We start from the raw sequence: 19,887 nt of genomic DNA, 5'->3' as shown, positions 1-19,887 counted from the left end.
TGGAAATGCCAATAGTGACTTCTGATTTCTTGACCAAACCCTGACACAGCAAGTAAAGCCCTGAAAGAAAAAATAGGAGTAAAAAAAAATGCTATTCATAACTATGTTACAACTTATGTTGGCAAGCATTTCATTAAGCAACTATTATGGAGGCATTTTGCTTAGGCACTGAGAAATACCTAGGTTGTTTAAAGCAGAGTCTGTCTGTCTGCAGGTACTTCTCACCTGATCTGTATGCCTAGCGTACCCATTACACTAAAAAAAAAAAATGTAAGAGAGCGGAAAACCAAGAGTTGTTAAATTTTGTGAATGGATTATTCACTTAAATAATGATCTAAGTTTTGAGGCATCCCATTTAGGCCCAAGCCAAGCCATGATTAAAAACCAAAGAACCAAACCCATTGCTGTCAAGTCGATTCCAACTCAAAGCGACCCTATAGAACAGAGTAGAACTGCCCCATAGGGTTTCCCAGGGGCGCCTGGTGGATTCAGACAGCTGACCTTTTGGTTAGCAGCCATAGCTCTTAACCACTACACCACCAGGGTTTCCAAGCCATGGTTGTTGTTGTTGTTGTTGTTAGGTGCTGTCAAGTCAGTTCCGACTCATAGCAACCCCATGCACAACAGAACGAAACACTGCCTGGTTCTGCGCTATCTTTACAATCGGTGTTATGCTTGAGCTCACTGTTACAGCCACTGTGTCAATCCACCTCGTTGAGGGTCGTGCTCTTTTCCGCTGCCCCTGTACTCTGCCAAGCATGATGTCCTTCTCCAGGGACTGATCCCTCCTGACAACCTGTCCAAAGTATGTAAGACGCAGTCTCGCCATCCTTGCCTGTAAGGAGCATTCTGGTCACACTTCTTCCAAGACAGATTTATTCGTTCTTTTGGCAGTCCATAGTATATTCAATATTCTTCAAGCTATGGTTAGGTTCTTTAATTTAAAAATAATATTAAAAATTACCCCATCTTCTCATCTGGTGATTGTCAACATTTTCAAAGCTGCCCTTACTTAGTTTCACCATATTAAACCCAAAGGAGTTGAGAGTCATTAGCTCATGAATCAATCTGTTGGAAAGGTCAACTTGTGAAGACCAATGTGTCTGCAAGTCAACTAGCTGTTCTCTGTCCTAGGGAACCCCAGTATCTCAGTTATCTACTGCTGCTATAACAGAAATACCGTAAGTGGATAGCTTTAACAAATTTATTTTTTCACAGTTTTTGAGCCTGTAAGTCCGAATTCAGGATACCAGCTGTAGGGGAAGGCTTTCTCTCTAGGCTGGCTCTGTAGAAAGGTCTTTGTCTCTTTTGAGCCTCTGCTGCTGGGTGATTTTCATGCAGTTCCGCATCTCTCCCCCATTTCTGTTTACTAGCTTGCTCTTAAACAACAAAAGAGATTGACTCAAAATTTCGCCCTACACTAATTCTGACTCATTAACATAACAAAGACAATCCATTCCCAAATGGGATTATAACCACAGGCATAGAGGTTAAGATTTACAAGACATATTTTTGGGGGACACAATTCAATCCATAACACCCAGTGACTCTCTCCTTCATTTTTGTGTCCTCTGACACAGGAAGAGCCAAAAGTGTACAAATTTGTATAAATCCACTACAGAGACAAAAACTCAAAGCACCTAATTTACTAACGGTGTGTCAATAAAGTCAATTCTGTATTCAGAGGACAGCATACTTTCCTATTTCATTTAAAGCTCCAAAAAGACTGTGTATGAAAAAGTTCCCAAACTAATTTTTTCTTTCAAAAAAAAAATGTTTTAAACTTTAGTAACAACACATTGATCCAAGTTAATAACCAAGAACATAAGATAGAAAATCCTACAAAGACTTCCATAGTTGCTAGGTCTCTACATAGGAATGGTGAAAGTAAATAATAAAGTCAATATTAGGTTTTTATTTTATTCAAAGGAATCACATAAAATTAAAAAAGCAAGGGATAAAGTTCAAAGCAAATATGCTTGAAATTTCAAAACAACTCTACATACAAAGTACAATAGAGAAAAAAACAAAAGCCCCCCCTAAATCAAACTGGCTGGGCACATTCAAGTCTAACACAGAGATACTAGAATTTAATGTAGTTATTTCTTTTGCCTAGAAACTAAGCCCTTTTTTCTCAGATAGTTTCCATTCCATTAAGTACATTATTTCAAGATGATGGATCCAGCTTTCTAATGAGCCCATCTCACACTCAACTTGCCACAGTAAAACATCAATGACTGACGACTGACTTTTCCTAATGAGGACAACGATGTCACCTAAAGGGGGATGTTCACAGAAGCAAACTAGTGATCCTGATACATCTAGGCCTTGGCGGCCTGGATGTTGTATGACAATCTAAATTAGTGAACATCAACCTTTGAGTCTCATACATTAAGAATGTCTTTAGTTAAGTACCAAGGAGTTATACCTGGCTCCCAATACTGTTTCCATCATCTCCCCTTTATGTTAAAAAAAAAAAAAAATAGCTACAATTCTCAATGAGTATTTACTTATATGCTTTGAGAATTCCAGCAATTTTCCTTCCAAGACCTCAGTATATTTATCTCCATTTCAAAACTTACAAGTTGAGTAAGAGGCAGAAATTAACTCCTAAAGATCCCAGGTACACAGGAACCACTAAATTTTTATATATATGTATCTGTGAGTTTTGTGATGTGCCGTTATTTGGTGGCTTAGGTTTTTGGATTGTTGCAGACTTCTAAATCATTCAGTATGCTGCAAAAAATTGAAAGCATATAAAAATATGCTAATTGCTTTCATCCTAACGAACACAAACACTTTTTAATTTTACACACAGAGGAGACTGATATATAAATGGGGAGGAATTGGCTACAATTCTATTCAAAGAACATTTCTCAAATTCTACAAGCTTGATTTTTTACTCTCTATTTTCAACTACACACCTATATTTCATACTCAAAATCTCCTGAAATATAAAAAGGCAAGTGTGGCTGCACAATAGCATTTTTATGAGAAAATACATAAATGAACCTCGGAATCTGAGTCAATGAGTCATGCTAATATAAAGTCCACAAATGTCCCTTTCCAACCTTGGAAATAATTCTGTATACACACTAACCAAAAAGGGAATTGTATCTATATAAACACACACATCTATACTTCCTGGGCAGGGGTCAGCTATACCTGGTAAATTTCCTGTGCATTATTACAAGATTAGTTTATTCCTCCAGATGCCTAATAAGCTAATAAGGCTCCTACATCATCTAAAGAACGAGAGAAAACTTTTCACCTTCAGATTCATCAGGAAAAACTGAATGCTTACTTCTTTCCTTTACCCAAAAAGTTAAAATTTTTCCCAAATCTCACTCCAATGAAAAGTGGCCTCTTAACTTTTAGAGAAATTATTTCTTGGCCATTAGTAAGCACTCAGTAAATACGAAAAGCTGATTTGAGAGAAAACTGTTCGTTAGGAGTAAAGCTGAATTTTATGCCAAAAATGGGGCCTGTGGAAAAAATGACCAGTGCTGGTGTGGCAGCCCTGGGCCTTGCTGCAGAGCAACCAGGAGAGCGGAGACCAGCCTCTGGGGTCCACTCTCCTGGAGAGGCAAACAGCCCATCTATTCATTCACACCACCCTGGCTTAACTGTCTCCTGCAAAATACTGCAAGTGCCATAAGCACTAGGGATAGAGATTCCAGCTTGCTGTTTCTGAAAAGAATCTTTGTTCCATAATTAATATACTGCCAGATGCAGAGAGACTTTAGATTTGAGATGCATGCTGTCTCGCTATTCATCTACCTGGAGTATCCCCCTTTTGCTACAAACATTATTGCAAAAATTTAAACAGACGTGAAAGAGTATCTATGGAGTGTGATACCAAAAAGACTACAGCATTTGTTTTATCTGAGTCTTTCTCAAACACCTGGGAGGTTGGGCTGGAGACATGCAGCTTTTGACAATATTTATACAATCGTTCTTTTTTTAAGCAGAATTAAAGAATAAACTTTTGGCATCAGAAATGTTTACTAACTACTGAACCAAACATGGGCTACATTCTTAACACAATACAATCTTTAACACAGCTGCAAGAGCATATACACCTCAAATGTTGGCAAACTACGCCAAAATGCAACTCTCAGCAAGTTTTTGGTAATTTATTCACAGTTCAGGCTTAAGAGTCACTGCACTTACAAGACATGAGGAAGAAATAACCAACTGGCTCAGTAAATAAACTAAACACTCAAAGAACAGAAAACTGAAACAAAGCAAGGACGATTCTAAAATTTCCAGTTCATAAGAAGTTATTATTTAAACAAATACCAAAAGTTTTATTTAAGCAAAAACACATTCAACCAGAGAACATTTAAAAAGCTAACAGGGTCATTTATATATTCATTCTGAAAACGATATACATAAGAAAGGTAATTCAAAAATTTCCTAAGATGTTCTCAATAGCCATTATTTATGGTATATTCCATAAAATCTTTGATATCAAGCTACTACAGACAAATTAATATGGCATAACTTTACAGTCCCGCTAGTTAAGTGTGATTTTTATTTTAACCCTGGATACTATTGGTATTTGAAGCTAGTGTTATCAGTCTTGCTGGTTGCGACTGTCATAGATGTAAAGATATGATTAAGTTAAGCTAGGGAGATATGGTGGAAAAAAATGATTTGTGCTAAAACGTCTAGAGATTCTAACAGAACCAAGTAAAGTACCCTGAAATCTGTTTCCATGGGTAAAACACTGTGTCTGGTATTCTTGTACACAAAATCTACAAAATACACTGACATCAGAAGACTAAAAGATCTTTCTTTACCATTCCCTTCAATTTCTTTGGCCTTCACAAATTCAGTGTGAGTTATTAATTTTTTAATAAATACTTTTAAATGACGTGTGCTTCTTAGAAAATCACGTAAGTTGCAGCAGACAATAGTTATAATTAACATTAGTCTTTTACTGCTATTAAAAAAAAAAAGAAGACCCTCTAAAAAGTCCTCTTGGATGCACTTCTGCCAGTCAGATCCTCACTGTCTTGAGCCTGGACCATGGCAACAGCCTCCTCCATCTACACCCCACAAATCTAAGCTCCACTTCCAATAGTGCCATACCCACTGCTCCAAGATAAACTGCAGACTCTCTGGGATCTAGGCCCTACCTTTCTCCTCAAGCCTTTCCAAATATAATTGCAGATGAAAACCATAAGGTTAAAGAGACAGATTTGATTACAAAAAAATTAGAAATAATTCCTGCAAAAACCCACCATTAACAAAAGGTAAATGACAAAATAGAAAAAAAAAAAATGTATCTGCAATGTATACGACAAAGGATTAATATGTCAAACACGTAAAGAACTTCTAGTAATCGTTAAGGAAGATGACTGCCCCAATAGCAAAATGGGCAAAGGAACATTCAGAAAAAATTCACTGTAGAAGAAAATAAAAGACTTGAAAGAAAGGGAAGGAGGGAAAGAGGTAAGGACAGAGGAAGGGAAGGGGCAGGATGCAGAAAATACAAAGAGAAAAATATTTAGGAAATACTACTAAATTTGATGCACTCTTTCACCAATATCAACATAAAGCATCTAGTTTTTCTGAGCCTATATTACCATACATTTTTAGAGTCAAATGACTGTTCCAAAGACTTGCAGCTCTTCCAAGCTGACACTAAGGTACTAGTTTTATGCAACAAAACAGTGAAACAAAACAGTGAAGGGAAGGAAAAAGTCACTGCAAGAAATTCTTCCTTGGGACAAAGTTGAAGAGGTATGACATCAATATTATCACTATTGATTTAATGTACACCTTCATAGCAGCTCTCTGTTAGGATTTGAAAGAACAAGTCATTCAGCAGTTACTTAAAAAATAAAAGACTGCAGGTACAAGAAAATAAAAATAACCACTTTTGGGAGATGAAAAAACAAGGAGTAGGATGCCCAACACGGACACATCCCGTCTTCAAATTCAAAATCATATTGTCGGATGTCCTAAGTGGCTCACATTTAAAGTTTGTGCTATAAATTTGTGCAAATACATTTTGTTAAGGTTTGGGGAAAACCAAGGCATTACTGTAATATTTTGCTTCCTAAATTGTCTCAACCTACAGATTCTTACAGGCAACAAGTTTGAGAAATTAAGGTCAACCTAACCTAGATATAAAGTCCCATCAAGAAAAAGTTTCAGTTTTTCAGCTTTATAGGTTGATTTCAAAACCAAGCAGAAACAAGTTTCAAAATCAGTCACAACATCTCTTTATGTATAACTGAAAAAAGCCTTAATTAGATATCCAAGTATTAGGATACATTGCTGCTGGCTTTAGATTTTTCAATTTTACCCATTACTCTTTCAATAGTCCGAATACCATGGTAAACAAATGCCAACGATTTTAAAAACATACGATCCTCTCAGATTGAAGTGGAGGTTCCAGAAATTCAATACCCAACGTTCTTTAAAGAAAATGACAGTTAAAATCTCTTTCTGACATAGATTCCATTATTCAAACTCCCCCACAAATTATTGTAAAAATAGAAGAGGTAATTTTCACAAAAACCACTAACTGAGTGGAATAATTATAACCGATATATAAATAAAGATTTACTAAAAAAGGCTTAAAAGGGTGATATTTCAAATCAAGGTTTTAAATACAAAAGGTGTCTTGTGTTGCTCAATTGCCCAGAGTTTAGGTGCTCTTTATTCCACAGTCACAGATTTGGCAAGATTCCGTGGGAAATCAACCTGCAAAAAAAAACAAGATCTGAGAGATTATATAGGTTGGGGAGGGGGGTTTCCTAAAGCAAAATATTTTTGTTAAAAAGGAATAATATGCTCATTAACCATCTTCATTATAAACCACAAGAAATTAGATCAGAAAATATAATGGTAAAGTATCTTGAGAAAAGCTGAATTCAGTTAGGAATAAGAATTCTAAAGGAGTCAATTCAGCATGCGAAAAGCTACCACAGTCCTCTGTAGAGGTGGGGGCCTCTTGGGGAACACTGGAAATGGGTAAGTGAAGAATGTTGTCACAATGACAGATGAGAACAGGAATAAAAAAAGTCCAGCAATGTGCAGGACAGTCCCAAACAACAAAGCATTGTCCTGCCTCAAAATGCCAATAGCTTCCCTGTTAAGAAATACGTTTTTTTGGGTTATAACAAGAAAATAGGCAAAGACTCCCCAAAGAAAGTCACAATCTTGGAGATGGCCTCCAAGGTTCCTCCAAGTTCTATGGGCAAGAAATGTTATGATGTAACCTAAAAATCAGGCCATGCAAATATATCAGGTGACAGATATTTATCTGATGGATCCCCCACATGCTATTGTTAAAACCTGGGAAAGAAAAGTTGTATCCAGTGTGAAGAGCCATCAGAAGATTCTGGCAATGGTGGACCACTTACATCGTAGCCTCTCAGCACAGCAAGGTGGAAGGCCAGCAACTGTAAGGGGATCACGCTGAGAATGCCCTGCAAGCAGTCCACTGAGTGGGGCACCTTGATTGTTCGTTTTGTGTTCTTAATGGTCTCAGTATCTTCCTTATCACAAATCACCACGGGGCGCCCCTGAGAAAGAAAATCCAAACACACACACGCACACATCAGTGGCAACCAAAGGCAGGGCTGTAGCAAATTTTGCCCTGCACAACCCACATGTGGCCTCACCGACACGGACTTATTTAAACTCGCAGTCCTGTGAAGTCAGTCGGATGATCTCAGAGTTAGGAAATGAAGGCTTAGTGGGGTTCAGAAATTTGTTTAAACTCACAGAACTAAGAAATACCAGGCTCAGTACTTGAATCCAGGCCTGTCTGTCTGCCTTCAAAACTCACGTCTGTAATCACTAGCTTGTGCCTTCCTAATAAAGTCTTGTCCCCAGGGAGTAATATCTTTGGGAATTTATATATAAAGCCAACTGATCTGAAGAAATCTCAGTTAAGCAAAGTATCTGTAATATTAATATAAAGTCTAAATATTAAGTTTCTCCTGAAATATGCATTTAAATTATCAGGAGGGACCAGTCCCTGGAGAAGGACACCAGGCTTAGTAGAGGCCCCAGCAAAAAAAAAAAAAAAGAGGAAGACCTGCAACGAGATGGACTGACACAGTGGCTACAACAATGGGCTCAAAAACAGCAATGACTTTGAGGATGGCACAGTACCAAGCAATATTTCATTCTGTAGTACACAGGTTCACTATGAGTTAGAACAGACTCATCATCAGCCATCTAATAACAATAACAACTTAAAGGCAGCAGCAATCGAGAAAGGACAGGACCTGCAGACCAAGGCCTAAGTTTTGGTCTTGGTTCTGCCTATTATGAGAATTATGAGCTGGGGCACGTCAAAACTGAGTCTTCCCGTAGATTGCTCACATGTAAACCTCAAAGGTTGTATTCGTAAGCAAATGACCTGAGTGTGAATATGTTTTGTAGCCACTTAATGGCGCTGGTCTATCACTTCAAATTTCATAAAATTCCAATAAGCTTTAGGAACCCGCCCCGTAGGTCCCCATGGTGTCCTCAAGCAACCTGGCTCACCTGCCGCGCAACCACCTGCTGAAGAGCATTCTGACACTTGGTATAAGTGTTGTCTCTCATGATGATCATGATGACAGGCATCAGCTTATCCACCAAGGCCAGAGGGCCGTGTTTCAGCTCACCAGCGAGGATGCCTTCTGAATGCATGTAGGTGATTTCTTTGATTTTCTAACAGGAAAGAGTCAGGTTAGTCTTCAGTCTGTTTTTCAAAAACCCATCCTTAAGTACATTTTATACAAAGTTTCTGACGTCTTCAGTCACTGTCTATTTATCCAAAGTATTAAAGGACCACTAAATATTGCTAACAGGTTAAGGGGTCATTATTTCTATAATAAGTTAAATAATTAGAAGTTTTAAAACACCACAAGAACTTTCTGAAGATTTTAGATTATCGTGAACTTACTCATATTTCTTTTTAACTGTTCTCCTACTTACCTCATGCTTGACCTCAATTCAATTTCACATCTTAGAGAGCTTAAACTATCTTTATTCCACATTTGGGCAACAAATTAACCTAAGTTACTTACAAGTTATCATGCTAAAAAATACTCTCCTTGTTTTCACTTTGGAATGGAGTACTCTTTTACAGCACTACCTCAAGGTAAACAAACCAGAGGCATGCACATAAAGGCACTTTTAAAAGTTTTGCTCATTTCCTTCATTCAGTCTAAAAGTATTACTGTGTTTCAGGCCCATAAGTCAACAGATTGCATTAATTGTAAGCGAGAAAACTTACTAGTGCCCCTTCAAGACAAGTAGCATAATGATAGCCACGTCCCATTATCAGGACTGACTTCTGATGATAAAGCTCTGTTGCAAGTTTCTGAATTTCGTCATCCATGCTCAGCACTTCCTTAATCAAATCTGTTAAGAAGTAATATTAGCAAAAGCTATGAAAAAAAGGACAATAAACTGAACAGACCTAATAATAATAATATACTGACTGCTGTTGTCGTTGCTTCGTATGCCGTCAAGTAGATTCCGACTCACAGTGACCCTACAGGACAGAGCAGAGCTGCCCCCCTAGGGTTTCCAAGGAGTGGCTGGTGGATTCAAACTGCCGACCTTTTGGTTAGCAGCCTGAGCTCTTAACCACTGCGCCATCAACAAAATTTCTATTTTTCCATGATATAAGTATGGGATTTTTTTAAGCACGGGAACAAACGTAGGAAGCTCTTACTGACTAAATAGCTTCAAAGGACAGGCAGGTAATTTCATCCGTTACCCGCTCCCTTACACCACAAGAGTAACGTGGGACCATCTTCGTACCAGGCAGCCGTTTCAACCCGAGCATGATCTCTTTGCGTCTTTCTTGCATGGAGATCCTGTCATCACACATCATGAGGGCGAACATCACAAGGGACACGAACTGGCTAGTGTAAGCCTAAGCACCACAAAAAAAGCAGGAGAATGAGTGGCAGCTGCATTTTAAGAACTTGGAATGTTTAATCTGAAGAAAGATGAAAATGAAAAAAACTCCCACTGGTTTTATAGTATACATGACTCATCTTTTAAAAGCAGCATTAGTAACATGAATGGAACCAATCCACCAACAGTCTCCATTTCTGAATCTTGAACAATCGTCTTAATCTTTATTTTACCATTTATAACATAAAAACACCTTATGATACACTGGATGCTTACGAAATGTCTAACACCTCCTGAGAAAGGAAGATAAGCCAAAAGAAGAAGAGTAGAAGAGTATATCTGAACGTGCCTAAGCAAATTAAGTTTCCCACATACGTCAAAAACCAAGGAGCTGAAGGACTCCCTTGGGAGTACTTAAACTAGTTTTGTTGGATTCTTTTAAAATGGTTCTTTGGTGTTTTTCACCTTTGCCCTATTGCCCATTTCTCACTCCTTTGTTTTTTAAAAAAAACTTTGTTTTAAATATAAAAGTTTACCTTAGAAAAGTAAACAGAAATAAGAATAATCCCCAATTAATTAGCAATGTTAAGTGCTCAACTGCTAACTGAAAAGTCAGTGGTTCAAACCCACCAGTCGCTGGGTGGGGGTGGGAGGGCTGGCAATCTGCTCCCGTGAAGATGACAGCCTAGGAAACCCTACAGGGCTATTCTACTCTGTCACATGGGTCGCTATGAGTCGGAAATCAACTTGAAGGCACACAACAACAATAGGATTAATTATATTAACATGCTATCAAGAACATTTGTGAATACTCTCTTCTAGTCTTTATTATGCTTTTCTTTTTTCTGTCTTTATATCGTTAAGAAAATTATTAGCAGGTTCCATTTTATAACTTGCTTTTACCCCTAATTAACATTATAAGTATTTTCCCAAGACAGAGTTCTTTCTCTCTTGCTTACTGGTTTGTCATAACCTTGTGCAATTTTCTTTATCTCTTTAGGCCTTAGATGCTCATCTGTTAAAGGCACATGATATGGACAAGATCGTCTTGAGAATTAAATGAGACAAATGTAAAGCACTCACACTCCCACTCCTAGGAATATATCCTAGAGAATTAAGAGCCGTCACATGAATAGATATATGCACACCCATGTTCACTGCAGCATTATTCACAATAGCAAAAAGAGGGAAACAACCTAAGTGCCCATCGACAGACGAATGGATAAACAAACTGTGGTACATACACACAATGAAGTATTATGCAACAATAAAGAACAAGGATGAATCTGTGAAGCGTCTCGTAACGTGGATGAATCTGGAGGGCATTATGCTAAATGAAATAAATCAATCACAAAAGGACAAATACTGTAGGAGGCCACTACTGTAAAAACTCATTAGAAAAGGTTTATACACAGAAAGAAACAATCCTCGATGGTTACTAGGGAGAGAAGTACAGCCAGAATGCTCCTTTGAAGCAAGGATGGCGAGGCTATGTCTCACATACTTTGGACATGTTATCAGGAGGGATCAGTCTCTTGAGGACATCATGCTTGGTAAAGTAGAGGGTCATCAAAAATGGGGAAGACCCTCAACAAGATGGACTAACAAAGGGGCTGCAACAAAGGGTTCAAGCGTAACAACAATAACGAGAATGGCACAGGACCAGGCAGTGTTTCGCTCTATTGTACACAGGGTAGCTATGAGTTGGAACTGACTTGAAGGCCCCTAACAAACAACGGGGGAGGGGGCAGGGGGAGAGTAGGGGGTTAGCGGGAAAAACACAAACTAGACAACAGATAAGTGGTAACTCTGGTGAAGGTTAAGACAGTACACAATACTGGGGAAGTCAGCACAACTTGACCAGGGCAATATCACGGAAGCTTCAGAGGCACATCCAAACTCCCTGAGGGACTCAATTACTGGGCTGAGGGTTGGAGACCATGGTCTCCAGGAACATCTAGCTCAAATGGCATAACACAGTTTATAAAGAAAATGTTCTACATCCTACTTTGGTGAGTACCATCTGGGGTCTTAAAAGCTTGTCAGCAGCCATCTAAGATACTCCACTGGTCCCACAGTCTGAAGCAAGGGAGAATGAAGACACAAGGGAAAGATTAGTCCAAAAGACTAATGGACCACAACTACCACAGCCTCTACCAGACTAAGTCCAGTACAACTAGATGGTGCCGGGCTACCACCACCAACTGCTCTGGCAGGAATCACAACAGAGGGTCCCAGACAGAGCTGGAGAAAAAAGTAGAACAAAATTCTAACTCACAAAAAAAGACTAGACTTACTGGTCTGACAGAGTCTGGAGAAACTCTGAGAGTATGGTTCCTGGACACCCTTTTAATTCAATACTAAAGTAACTCCTGAGGTTCACCCTTCAGCCAAAGATTAGATAGACCTATAACACAAAACGAGACTAAATGGGCACACAACCTCAGGGTCAAGGACAAGAAGGCAGAAGGGGACAGAAAAGCTGGTAACCGGGAACTCAAGGTCAAGAAGAGGACAGCGTTGACATGTCATGGGGTTGACAACCAATGTCACAAAACAATATGCATATTAATTGTTTTAATGTGTATATTGTTTAACGAGGAACTAATTTGTTCTGTAAACCTTCATCTAAGGTACCAAAAAAAAAAAAAGTAAGGCACTCAGCACAATGCCTGACATGCAGGTTCAATACAGAGTAACTTTTTACTGTTGAAAGCTTCAACCAAAAGCAGCTTACTTCCCTAGGCTATTAAATCATACTGCCAATTGTTTTTCTAAAAGAGTATTTCCATTCCCAATCTGTGCAATATTAAGAATTACTTTTTCAATAAATTTTTACCATTCTGACTGCTGGAAAATGGACCCTTGCTACTACTTTAATATGCATATTCAATAAAATTTTTTTTTTCATGTTTATTGGTCATTTATATTTTCTTTTTTGAGAATTTAACTTCATTGTTCTTCACCTGTTTTTCAACTTGAGTTTTTTTTTTAACTTTGGTTTTAAGAAGGCCTTTACATTTCAAATACTTTCTCCCAGTTTAGATTTACCTTCTATATTAGTATTTATCGGCACAGAAGTCTTATTTTTTAATTTCTATGCAGTACCTTTGAACTTACACAATCCTTCTACATCCTAACATCAGTTATTCTTAAATTTCTTAGTTCTGTTATCGTTATTACTTTTTAATCTGACTTTTTTTCACCTATTTGAAACTAATTTTAGTGCAAGGTGAGAACTTTTTATATGTTTTATACACACACACACACAGAGCCAATTCCCACCATTTTCTCCCCTCCCTTTCTCTGCTGGTCTATAACATCTGCTGTAGTCTAAGTTCTTTGATGCGCTTGAGTTCTGTTGCAGGACTAGGGAAATTATGTTCTACTCCATCTGTCTTTTCTTTACAAAACAAATCCCCCATCCTGAAATATGGCATGTCCATCAATTTGTGCTAGGAATTTAAAAGTCAGCAATGATGTATAGTTTCCATCTTTTCAATCTTTACAGAACATCTTATACATAGCTTGGTAAAGTTACTTTTAGGTATTTTTTATAGTTATTGGAAATAGAATTCACTACCCGCCCCCCCATAGCCACATCTTTTCTACATAGATACTATTGGTTTATAGAGAAGATTTTTGCACATGTTTTGCATAAAGCACCTTACTTAATTCTTACTCATTCTAGGAAGTCTTCTGGTTGATATTCTTAAGCTTTACAGGTAGTCAATCATATCAACTGCAAATAAGGGGAATTTTGCTTCTTCTTTTTCTATTGTTGTAGCTTATTGTTTCTTACTAAACTGGACAGAATTTCTAGGACAGAGATAGCAAATACGTTTCCTATAGTCAGTCCTAACCCACTGGTAGTCACAGCCACACATCATGTTAACAAAGATCCTAAGGCCATCTTTCCTGCCTCTGCATCACAGTCGCACAGATTAAACCCCAGTAAGGTTCCAGAAGAGCAGCTAGGGCCCCCAGAGACAAAGGTCCTGGGACTTTCTGTTTTACAGCTCATTCGCTTGTTTTTCTCTACTGTTTCCCTCCTCCTGCTTTATTGGGTTTTCTAACTTTTTGAGTTAAATAACTAACTCGCTTTATTTTTAAAGGCAAAACATTTAAAGCAATAAATTTGCCTCTATCACTGTGGTCACACACTCTAAATTTTTACCCATATTGTTCATTGTAATTATTTTTTTCTAAATAGCATTTTTAATGGCAGTTTTGCTATTTTTTAACCCAATGGTTATTTAGAGGAACATCTTTATGCTTTGGGCATATGAGGCTTTTATTTACATTTTTATTATTAAATCACTAAGATTATTATAGTATCATCAGTTGCAGTGTTATACACAATTTAAATACATATATATTTTATTGTGTCTTCAGTGAAGGTTTACACAGCAGTTTAGGTTCCCATTCAACAATCTACACCAATCATTCCGTGACACTGGTTACATTCTTCACAATTCTCAATGTTTCTGTTCTAGTTGGTCCGTTTCCATTAATCTAATTCCCCTGCCCCTTATATTCTCATCTTTGTTTTAAAGTAATTGTTGACTGGTCTCATATAGATGATTTTTCAAAGTGGCATGTTATGTACAATTTTAACTTTAAGAAAATTATTTCATGTGTGTGTGAGAGAGAGAGAGTGTGTGTGTGTACGTGTGTCCTACTATACGGTGAATTTCTTTTACTCTTCTCTGGATAAGGGATCACTTCATTTGTGAATATTTCCCTGTTATGATGTGGATAATGAGATTCCTATAAAATAAAATCACCCTGATAATGATTCTTATCTCCTCGATAGGTAAATGAGAGTCCTATTTCCTCTTGCTGGACTCTCTCACCCCCCACTACCAGCTGCTCATACAGTCCCCTACCAACTACCTGTCCCCATAGTCCTATTATGTTTCCACCTGTCTACCGGAATTTTTCCCACGGCAGTGAAGTGGATCTGGAGTCCCTGCCTCCAGCTTACTGAGCACAACTGCATTCTAAATGGCCGTCTCTCCCAGCCTACCTCTCCCTAGTTCAGTTTACCTTTTAATAAGCTGATTCATTGCAAAATATACTATCAGGGCAGAGACCCAACATCTTGGACTTCTGGGATACCTAAATTGTTTCCAACTCAAAGGTTATGAGTATTCTAGCTCCTCCAGCTTATAACTAAAAATATTATTCTACAGATTAGTGTTTCTTTGTTTGGACTTAAAACATCTCATAACTGGTTTTTAAGTACAAATGTTAAACAGAGTAAGTTTAATGTATGCATTTTTTCATTCCATTTTGATTACAACTTAATTTCCAATTTCATATTTTCATTTCATTGATACATACTAGAAAATCAATTATGAGAAAAATCAGCTACACCCCACATTTACAATCTACTGAGGTTTAAAAGAATTTACCATGAAAATGTTGACTCTGAACTTTTAAACTTAGTTTTCTCTTTTTATTCAGCCAAAAATAAAGTTACACTGGTTTATTTTTTAAAAAATCAACAAAAGTCAGCACTGTGGTGAAATTTGAAACACCTGCAATAACATACAAAAATTTCTGAACCTGCATGTTTATATCCAGCAATTCCTGCAGAAATATCAAGTTGTCTATGGTCTGACATTACGAGAAAGTGAGGGATATTCCTCTAACCCTGACAGTTTCTCAGGCCAAGTTGGGAATTTGTAACCAAGGTTACAGAATTCTTCCGTTAGCTCCACCACTGGGCTCAAGGATCAGGATTAATAATCAACTTCCTTCACCCATTAACTTATAAACTACACTTACCATTCAGAAATAGTCTGTGACCAAATGTCCCAAAAGTTTTAAATAACCCCAAGCCCTGAATGTCTAAGGCAGCTGAAGAAAACAAAATTACTTTAAAATGCAAGAAAAATGGAAGTAGCCACACTTTAAAAAATTTTTTAAGAGAGTCATTTGCTTTTTAAGAAATTAAAAGTATGTGCTGTAAAAAGATGCCTATTTTCTTATATAGGAACCGTAAGAATATCTGAAATTGAGATGGTAAGCCACTAGTGAAAATCAACAGCATACAGCATTTTGCATAGTGATAACCTATACTCATTAAATATTTACTGCACAGTTACTACGAGCTAGAGAGTGTGTAACACGCTGGGTACACAAAGACATGGTACTGTCCTCAAGGATATGCAGGGAGTTCAAATACTGTATCAGGAGCATGAAAAAGTGGTGTGAGAACACAAAAACGGAAACAATTTAACTTCAAGCTTGAAAGAATGTTTTGCAGAGCAGGAGACTTGTGAGGTATGTTCCAAAATTATAAAGAATTATGCTTTTGGATAGCAAATTTTAAAAAAATGCAGCATATATTCCCGCATTTTCAAAATACACTTATTTGTCAATAATGCCAGGGGAAATGAAAATTCTTCCTTTATATATTGGTTTCTTCTCTTTCAAATAGTGCTAAACTCTAAATCGGAACTTATATTCAAAGCAGACAATGTATCATTACACCATATTATGAATAAGATGCTCTTCAGGAACGGAAACAAGTCGTGTGTGAGCGGTCAGGTGGGTGTGATTCATCATAGATAACACTCCAGTTTTATCTATCAGACTGCCTCAATAAAGCTATTTCAAAAAGTTAATGGCAGAATACAGGTAATAAGTATATCAGTGTTAACGTAAAATTCTTTTAACTTTCTATACATTTGAAAATCATCATGATAAAATGTTGGGAAAAATTAAAGTTCTCATAAGCAAAAGAATTGGAAATTGGCAGCTCACGGTTCAAGAAGGGCTTTATAAAAAGGTGAGGCAATAGCATGCATTCAGTGGTATGATCCCATATACCACATACACTATGTTGAAGCTCTTGTTTCATGACAAGTTATGAATAAAAGGGGCCCTGGGATTCCAATCCCCCAGTGAAAGCTGTCTGCCTGCACACTGTTCCAAAAATCTGAAAGCTGCTGCTGAGGGCAGCCGGTTATTTACTCAGCCACAGGATGGAAAACCAAGGACAAACATCTTTCATGTTTTAACTACCACGTTCAGGAAATTCAGGTCTTAGCTCTCTGTAAATTACAGTGTTAGCAATATCAAATAGCCAAGAATCAAAACCTCACTCAGACTTTTCACATAAGAATCAATCACAAACTTTCCACACACAAAAACTCTCCATGAGACTTTTCTCAAAAAGAAAAAAAATTCAAATGTGGTTATACACACACGTCAACAACATCTTTCACACGCCTTTAATTAAACTCAAATCCACTGACACTCAGACCTGTTGTCAGACAACTAGCAAGAAATATTTGACTTAAGCAGAAAAACAGAAAATGAGAAACTTAAAATTTGGAAATAGCATATTCTACAATTACACAAATTTCCTATTTTTACGACTAGTACTAAATCCATGTATATTCCAGCTGAGAGTGCAAAGTAGTCTTTTTTACAAAGAGCAAAGTAAGTCTTAAAAAAAAAAAATGAAGATACTGTCAAACCTCCACAGATGTTGTATCTACAGAGAAACATATTATCATACAATACTTACTTTTACTTTTTTTTAAATCACCAAATTTTATACCAAAGGTGATAACACTCCTCCTTACAAACTTTCAAAGGTAGTGTATACCTTCTGACATAATTTTTAAAAACCATGAATATGTAAATAAAAATACATCAACATCATTATTAAACTAGATGTTTCTAATTTGTTACTTGTCTAATTCTCGACTATACGTAATAAAAGAAGGGGACATTACACTCACCATGTATCCCACCACACCTGGCAGAAGGAGTGGAAGTGATGAATGGGGACAGCCAGCAGAAACCTTTTCTTTTAAATGCTAAGATCCAGGGGCTGGGGGACAAATCTTTTATCTATTACTGACTCTCAAGTCTTAAAACGATTAGTAATGAGTTCCGTAACTCAACAACCAATGAGGCAAATGAAGCCTAAGGCACAGATCTGTCTGTTTCATCAACGCTAGGATTTAATAATCACATGAGAAAAAAAGTCAAGAACTTACCTTTGTACTGGCCACACCGATCTCGGGACCAGCGTTAATGTGAACCCCACAATCTGTCTCCCTTGATATGGAGCTGCCAACTGTATTTGTGATCCCCACAGTTAAAGCTCCTCTCTCCTTACAGTACCTAAGAGCCATCAGGGTATCTGCCGTCTCGCCTGTGTAAAAATTAAGATAACCCACTCTAAGACACAGGGAACGGTTTCAACATATGCTGTCTCTTAGATGCAAAAAACAAAAACCAGAAACTGATTACATGTTCAACAGAATCATTTGTTTTAAATATAAAACATGCACGTAAAATAATTAATTAATAAAACTTTTAACAAAAGCTTTTTAACATCTCTTTTCCTTCTCTATCCTGGGAAATTCAGCTCTTTGAAAGTAAGGTGTTAACTTTACTAACTCATGAAGAATTATGTAATACTAAAACAAATCTGTATTTTTCAAGTCATCTGTAATACCAGTGTATCTTTAAATAACTGTTTTTACCATGATATGCCAGAATTAATAGAAAGAATGACTTTTCTTCTCTTTATGTCTTTAAATTAGCATACCAGACTGACTAATGAAAAAGCAAACATCATCTCGGAAAACTGGTGTATTTCGATCCAGGAAGTCACTGGCTAGTTCCACCATCACAGGCAACTCAGTCAGCTCCTCAAGAACTTGCCGTGTCTGTAGAGAAAAGATGGCTGAGTCACGTAACCTTATTTCAAACAGTCCTCTCTTTCACTGTCCTTTGGACTCCATGTATTGTTTGCACTTTTTCTGATTATAAAAATGATACATGTACATTTGTAAGAAGTACACACAGATTAAAGCATAAAAAATAATTAAAAGCCCACCACCACTTTTAACATTCTAGTACAAGTCTCTTTAGACAACTATCCAGGCATATATTCCCATAAGCAAATACACCCACACATGTGAAATGTCTAGAGAAGTTACGTGGGAAAAACACCGTGTGAGTCAGCTTCATGGCATCTCTAACTTTTCAATTCCTGATCTTTGAAATGGAAATCCATGAAACACCTAAATCATTGAGCGCTTGAAAATGAGATAACAAAGATGTACAAACACTCAGTGAAAAACACTTTAAGTAGACAATGTATTCATAAATAGTACTGTTCCTCCCCCTTACCCCTCAAATGTCAATATATTTTGGAACTCTCATTTAAGAAGGCTCACATTTTCAAACTCCATGGTATGGGGCTGGGGTGGGGGCAGTATGCATCTCTTTGAAGACACCTTAACGCTCCATTTTACTAAATTTCCACTCAAACTAAATTCCTTTTACTCTAAACATCAGAAAATTGAAATAATACAAAAACAAACTTTTAAGTGGCAAATAATATATATTTATACAGATGTCTGTATTTAGCACTGTTTTAGTAACTACGGAGATCACCTTGACCCATCTCTCATTCCTCCTTCACGGTAGTGAAGCCTGTAAATGTTCCCCTACTTCACAGCCCTTTAAGGTTTACGTGCCCATGAATTTATACAGAACTGCTTTGTTCTATTTTGCTTCCCAAAGAATATTAAAAAACTTTGGGTCAACACTTTTTAACGATGTTATAACATCATGTACAGAAAAACGTTCCTTTTTTTTTTTATTATACTTTAGATGAAGTTTTACAGAACTAGCTTCTCATTAAACAGTACACATATTGTTTTAGGACATTGGTTAACAACCCCATGACATGTCAACACTCTTCCTTCTTGACCTTGGGTTCCCCATTACCAGCCTTCCTGTCCCCTTCTGCCTCCTAGTCCTTGCCCCTGGGCTGTGGTGCCCATTCGGTCTCATTTTTGTTTTGCGGGCCCGTCTAATCTTTGGCTGAAGGGCAGACCTCAGGAACGACTTCATTACTGAGCTAAAAGGGTGTCCAGGGCCATACTTTCAGGGTTTCTCCAGTCTCTGTCAGGCCAGTAAGTCTGGTCTTTTTTTCTGAGTTAGAATTTTGTTCTACATTTT

General features: G+C 37.4%; 1 protein-coding gene across 1 annotated transcript in view; it reads right to left on the bottom strand.

Annotated features, from left to right (window-relative positions):
- Positions 1-1,886: 1,886 nt before the first annotated feature.
- GFPT1 (glutamine--fructose-6-phosphate transaminase 1) overlaps positions 1,887-19,887 on the bottom strand; it is a 58,205-nt gene continuing 40,204 nt past the window's right edge. The window contains exons 13-19 of the mRNA XM_049856414.1: positions 18,464-18,584; positions 17,907-18,064; positions 9,787-9,901; positions 9,254-9,381; positions 8,518-8,685; positions 7,383-7,544; positions 1,887-6,720 (exon numbers count right to left, since the gene is read on the bottom strand). Of these exons, the coding sequence (XP_049712371.1) occupies positions 6,676-6,720; positions 7,383-7,544; positions 8,518-8,685; positions 9,254-9,381; positions 9,787-9,901; positions 17,907-18,064; positions 18,464-18,584 (897 nt within the window). The 3' untranslated portion in view covers positions 1,887-6,675. The remainder of the gene's footprint in view (positions 6,721-7,382; positions 7,545-8,517; positions 8,686-9,253; positions 9,382-9,786; positions 9,902-17,906; positions 18,065-18,463; positions 18,585-19,887) is intronic.

Source organism: Elephas maximus, chromosome 17 (genome assembly GCF_024166365.1).
Source record: "Elephas maximus indicus isolate mEleMax1 chromosome 17, mEleMax1 primary haplotype, whole genome shotgun sequence".
Classification (NCBI taxonomy): Eukaryota; Metazoa; Chordata; class Mammalia; order Proboscidea; family Elephantidae; genus Elephas; species Elephas maximus.
This window is presented reverse-complemented; position numbering and strand designations above follow the sequence as displayed.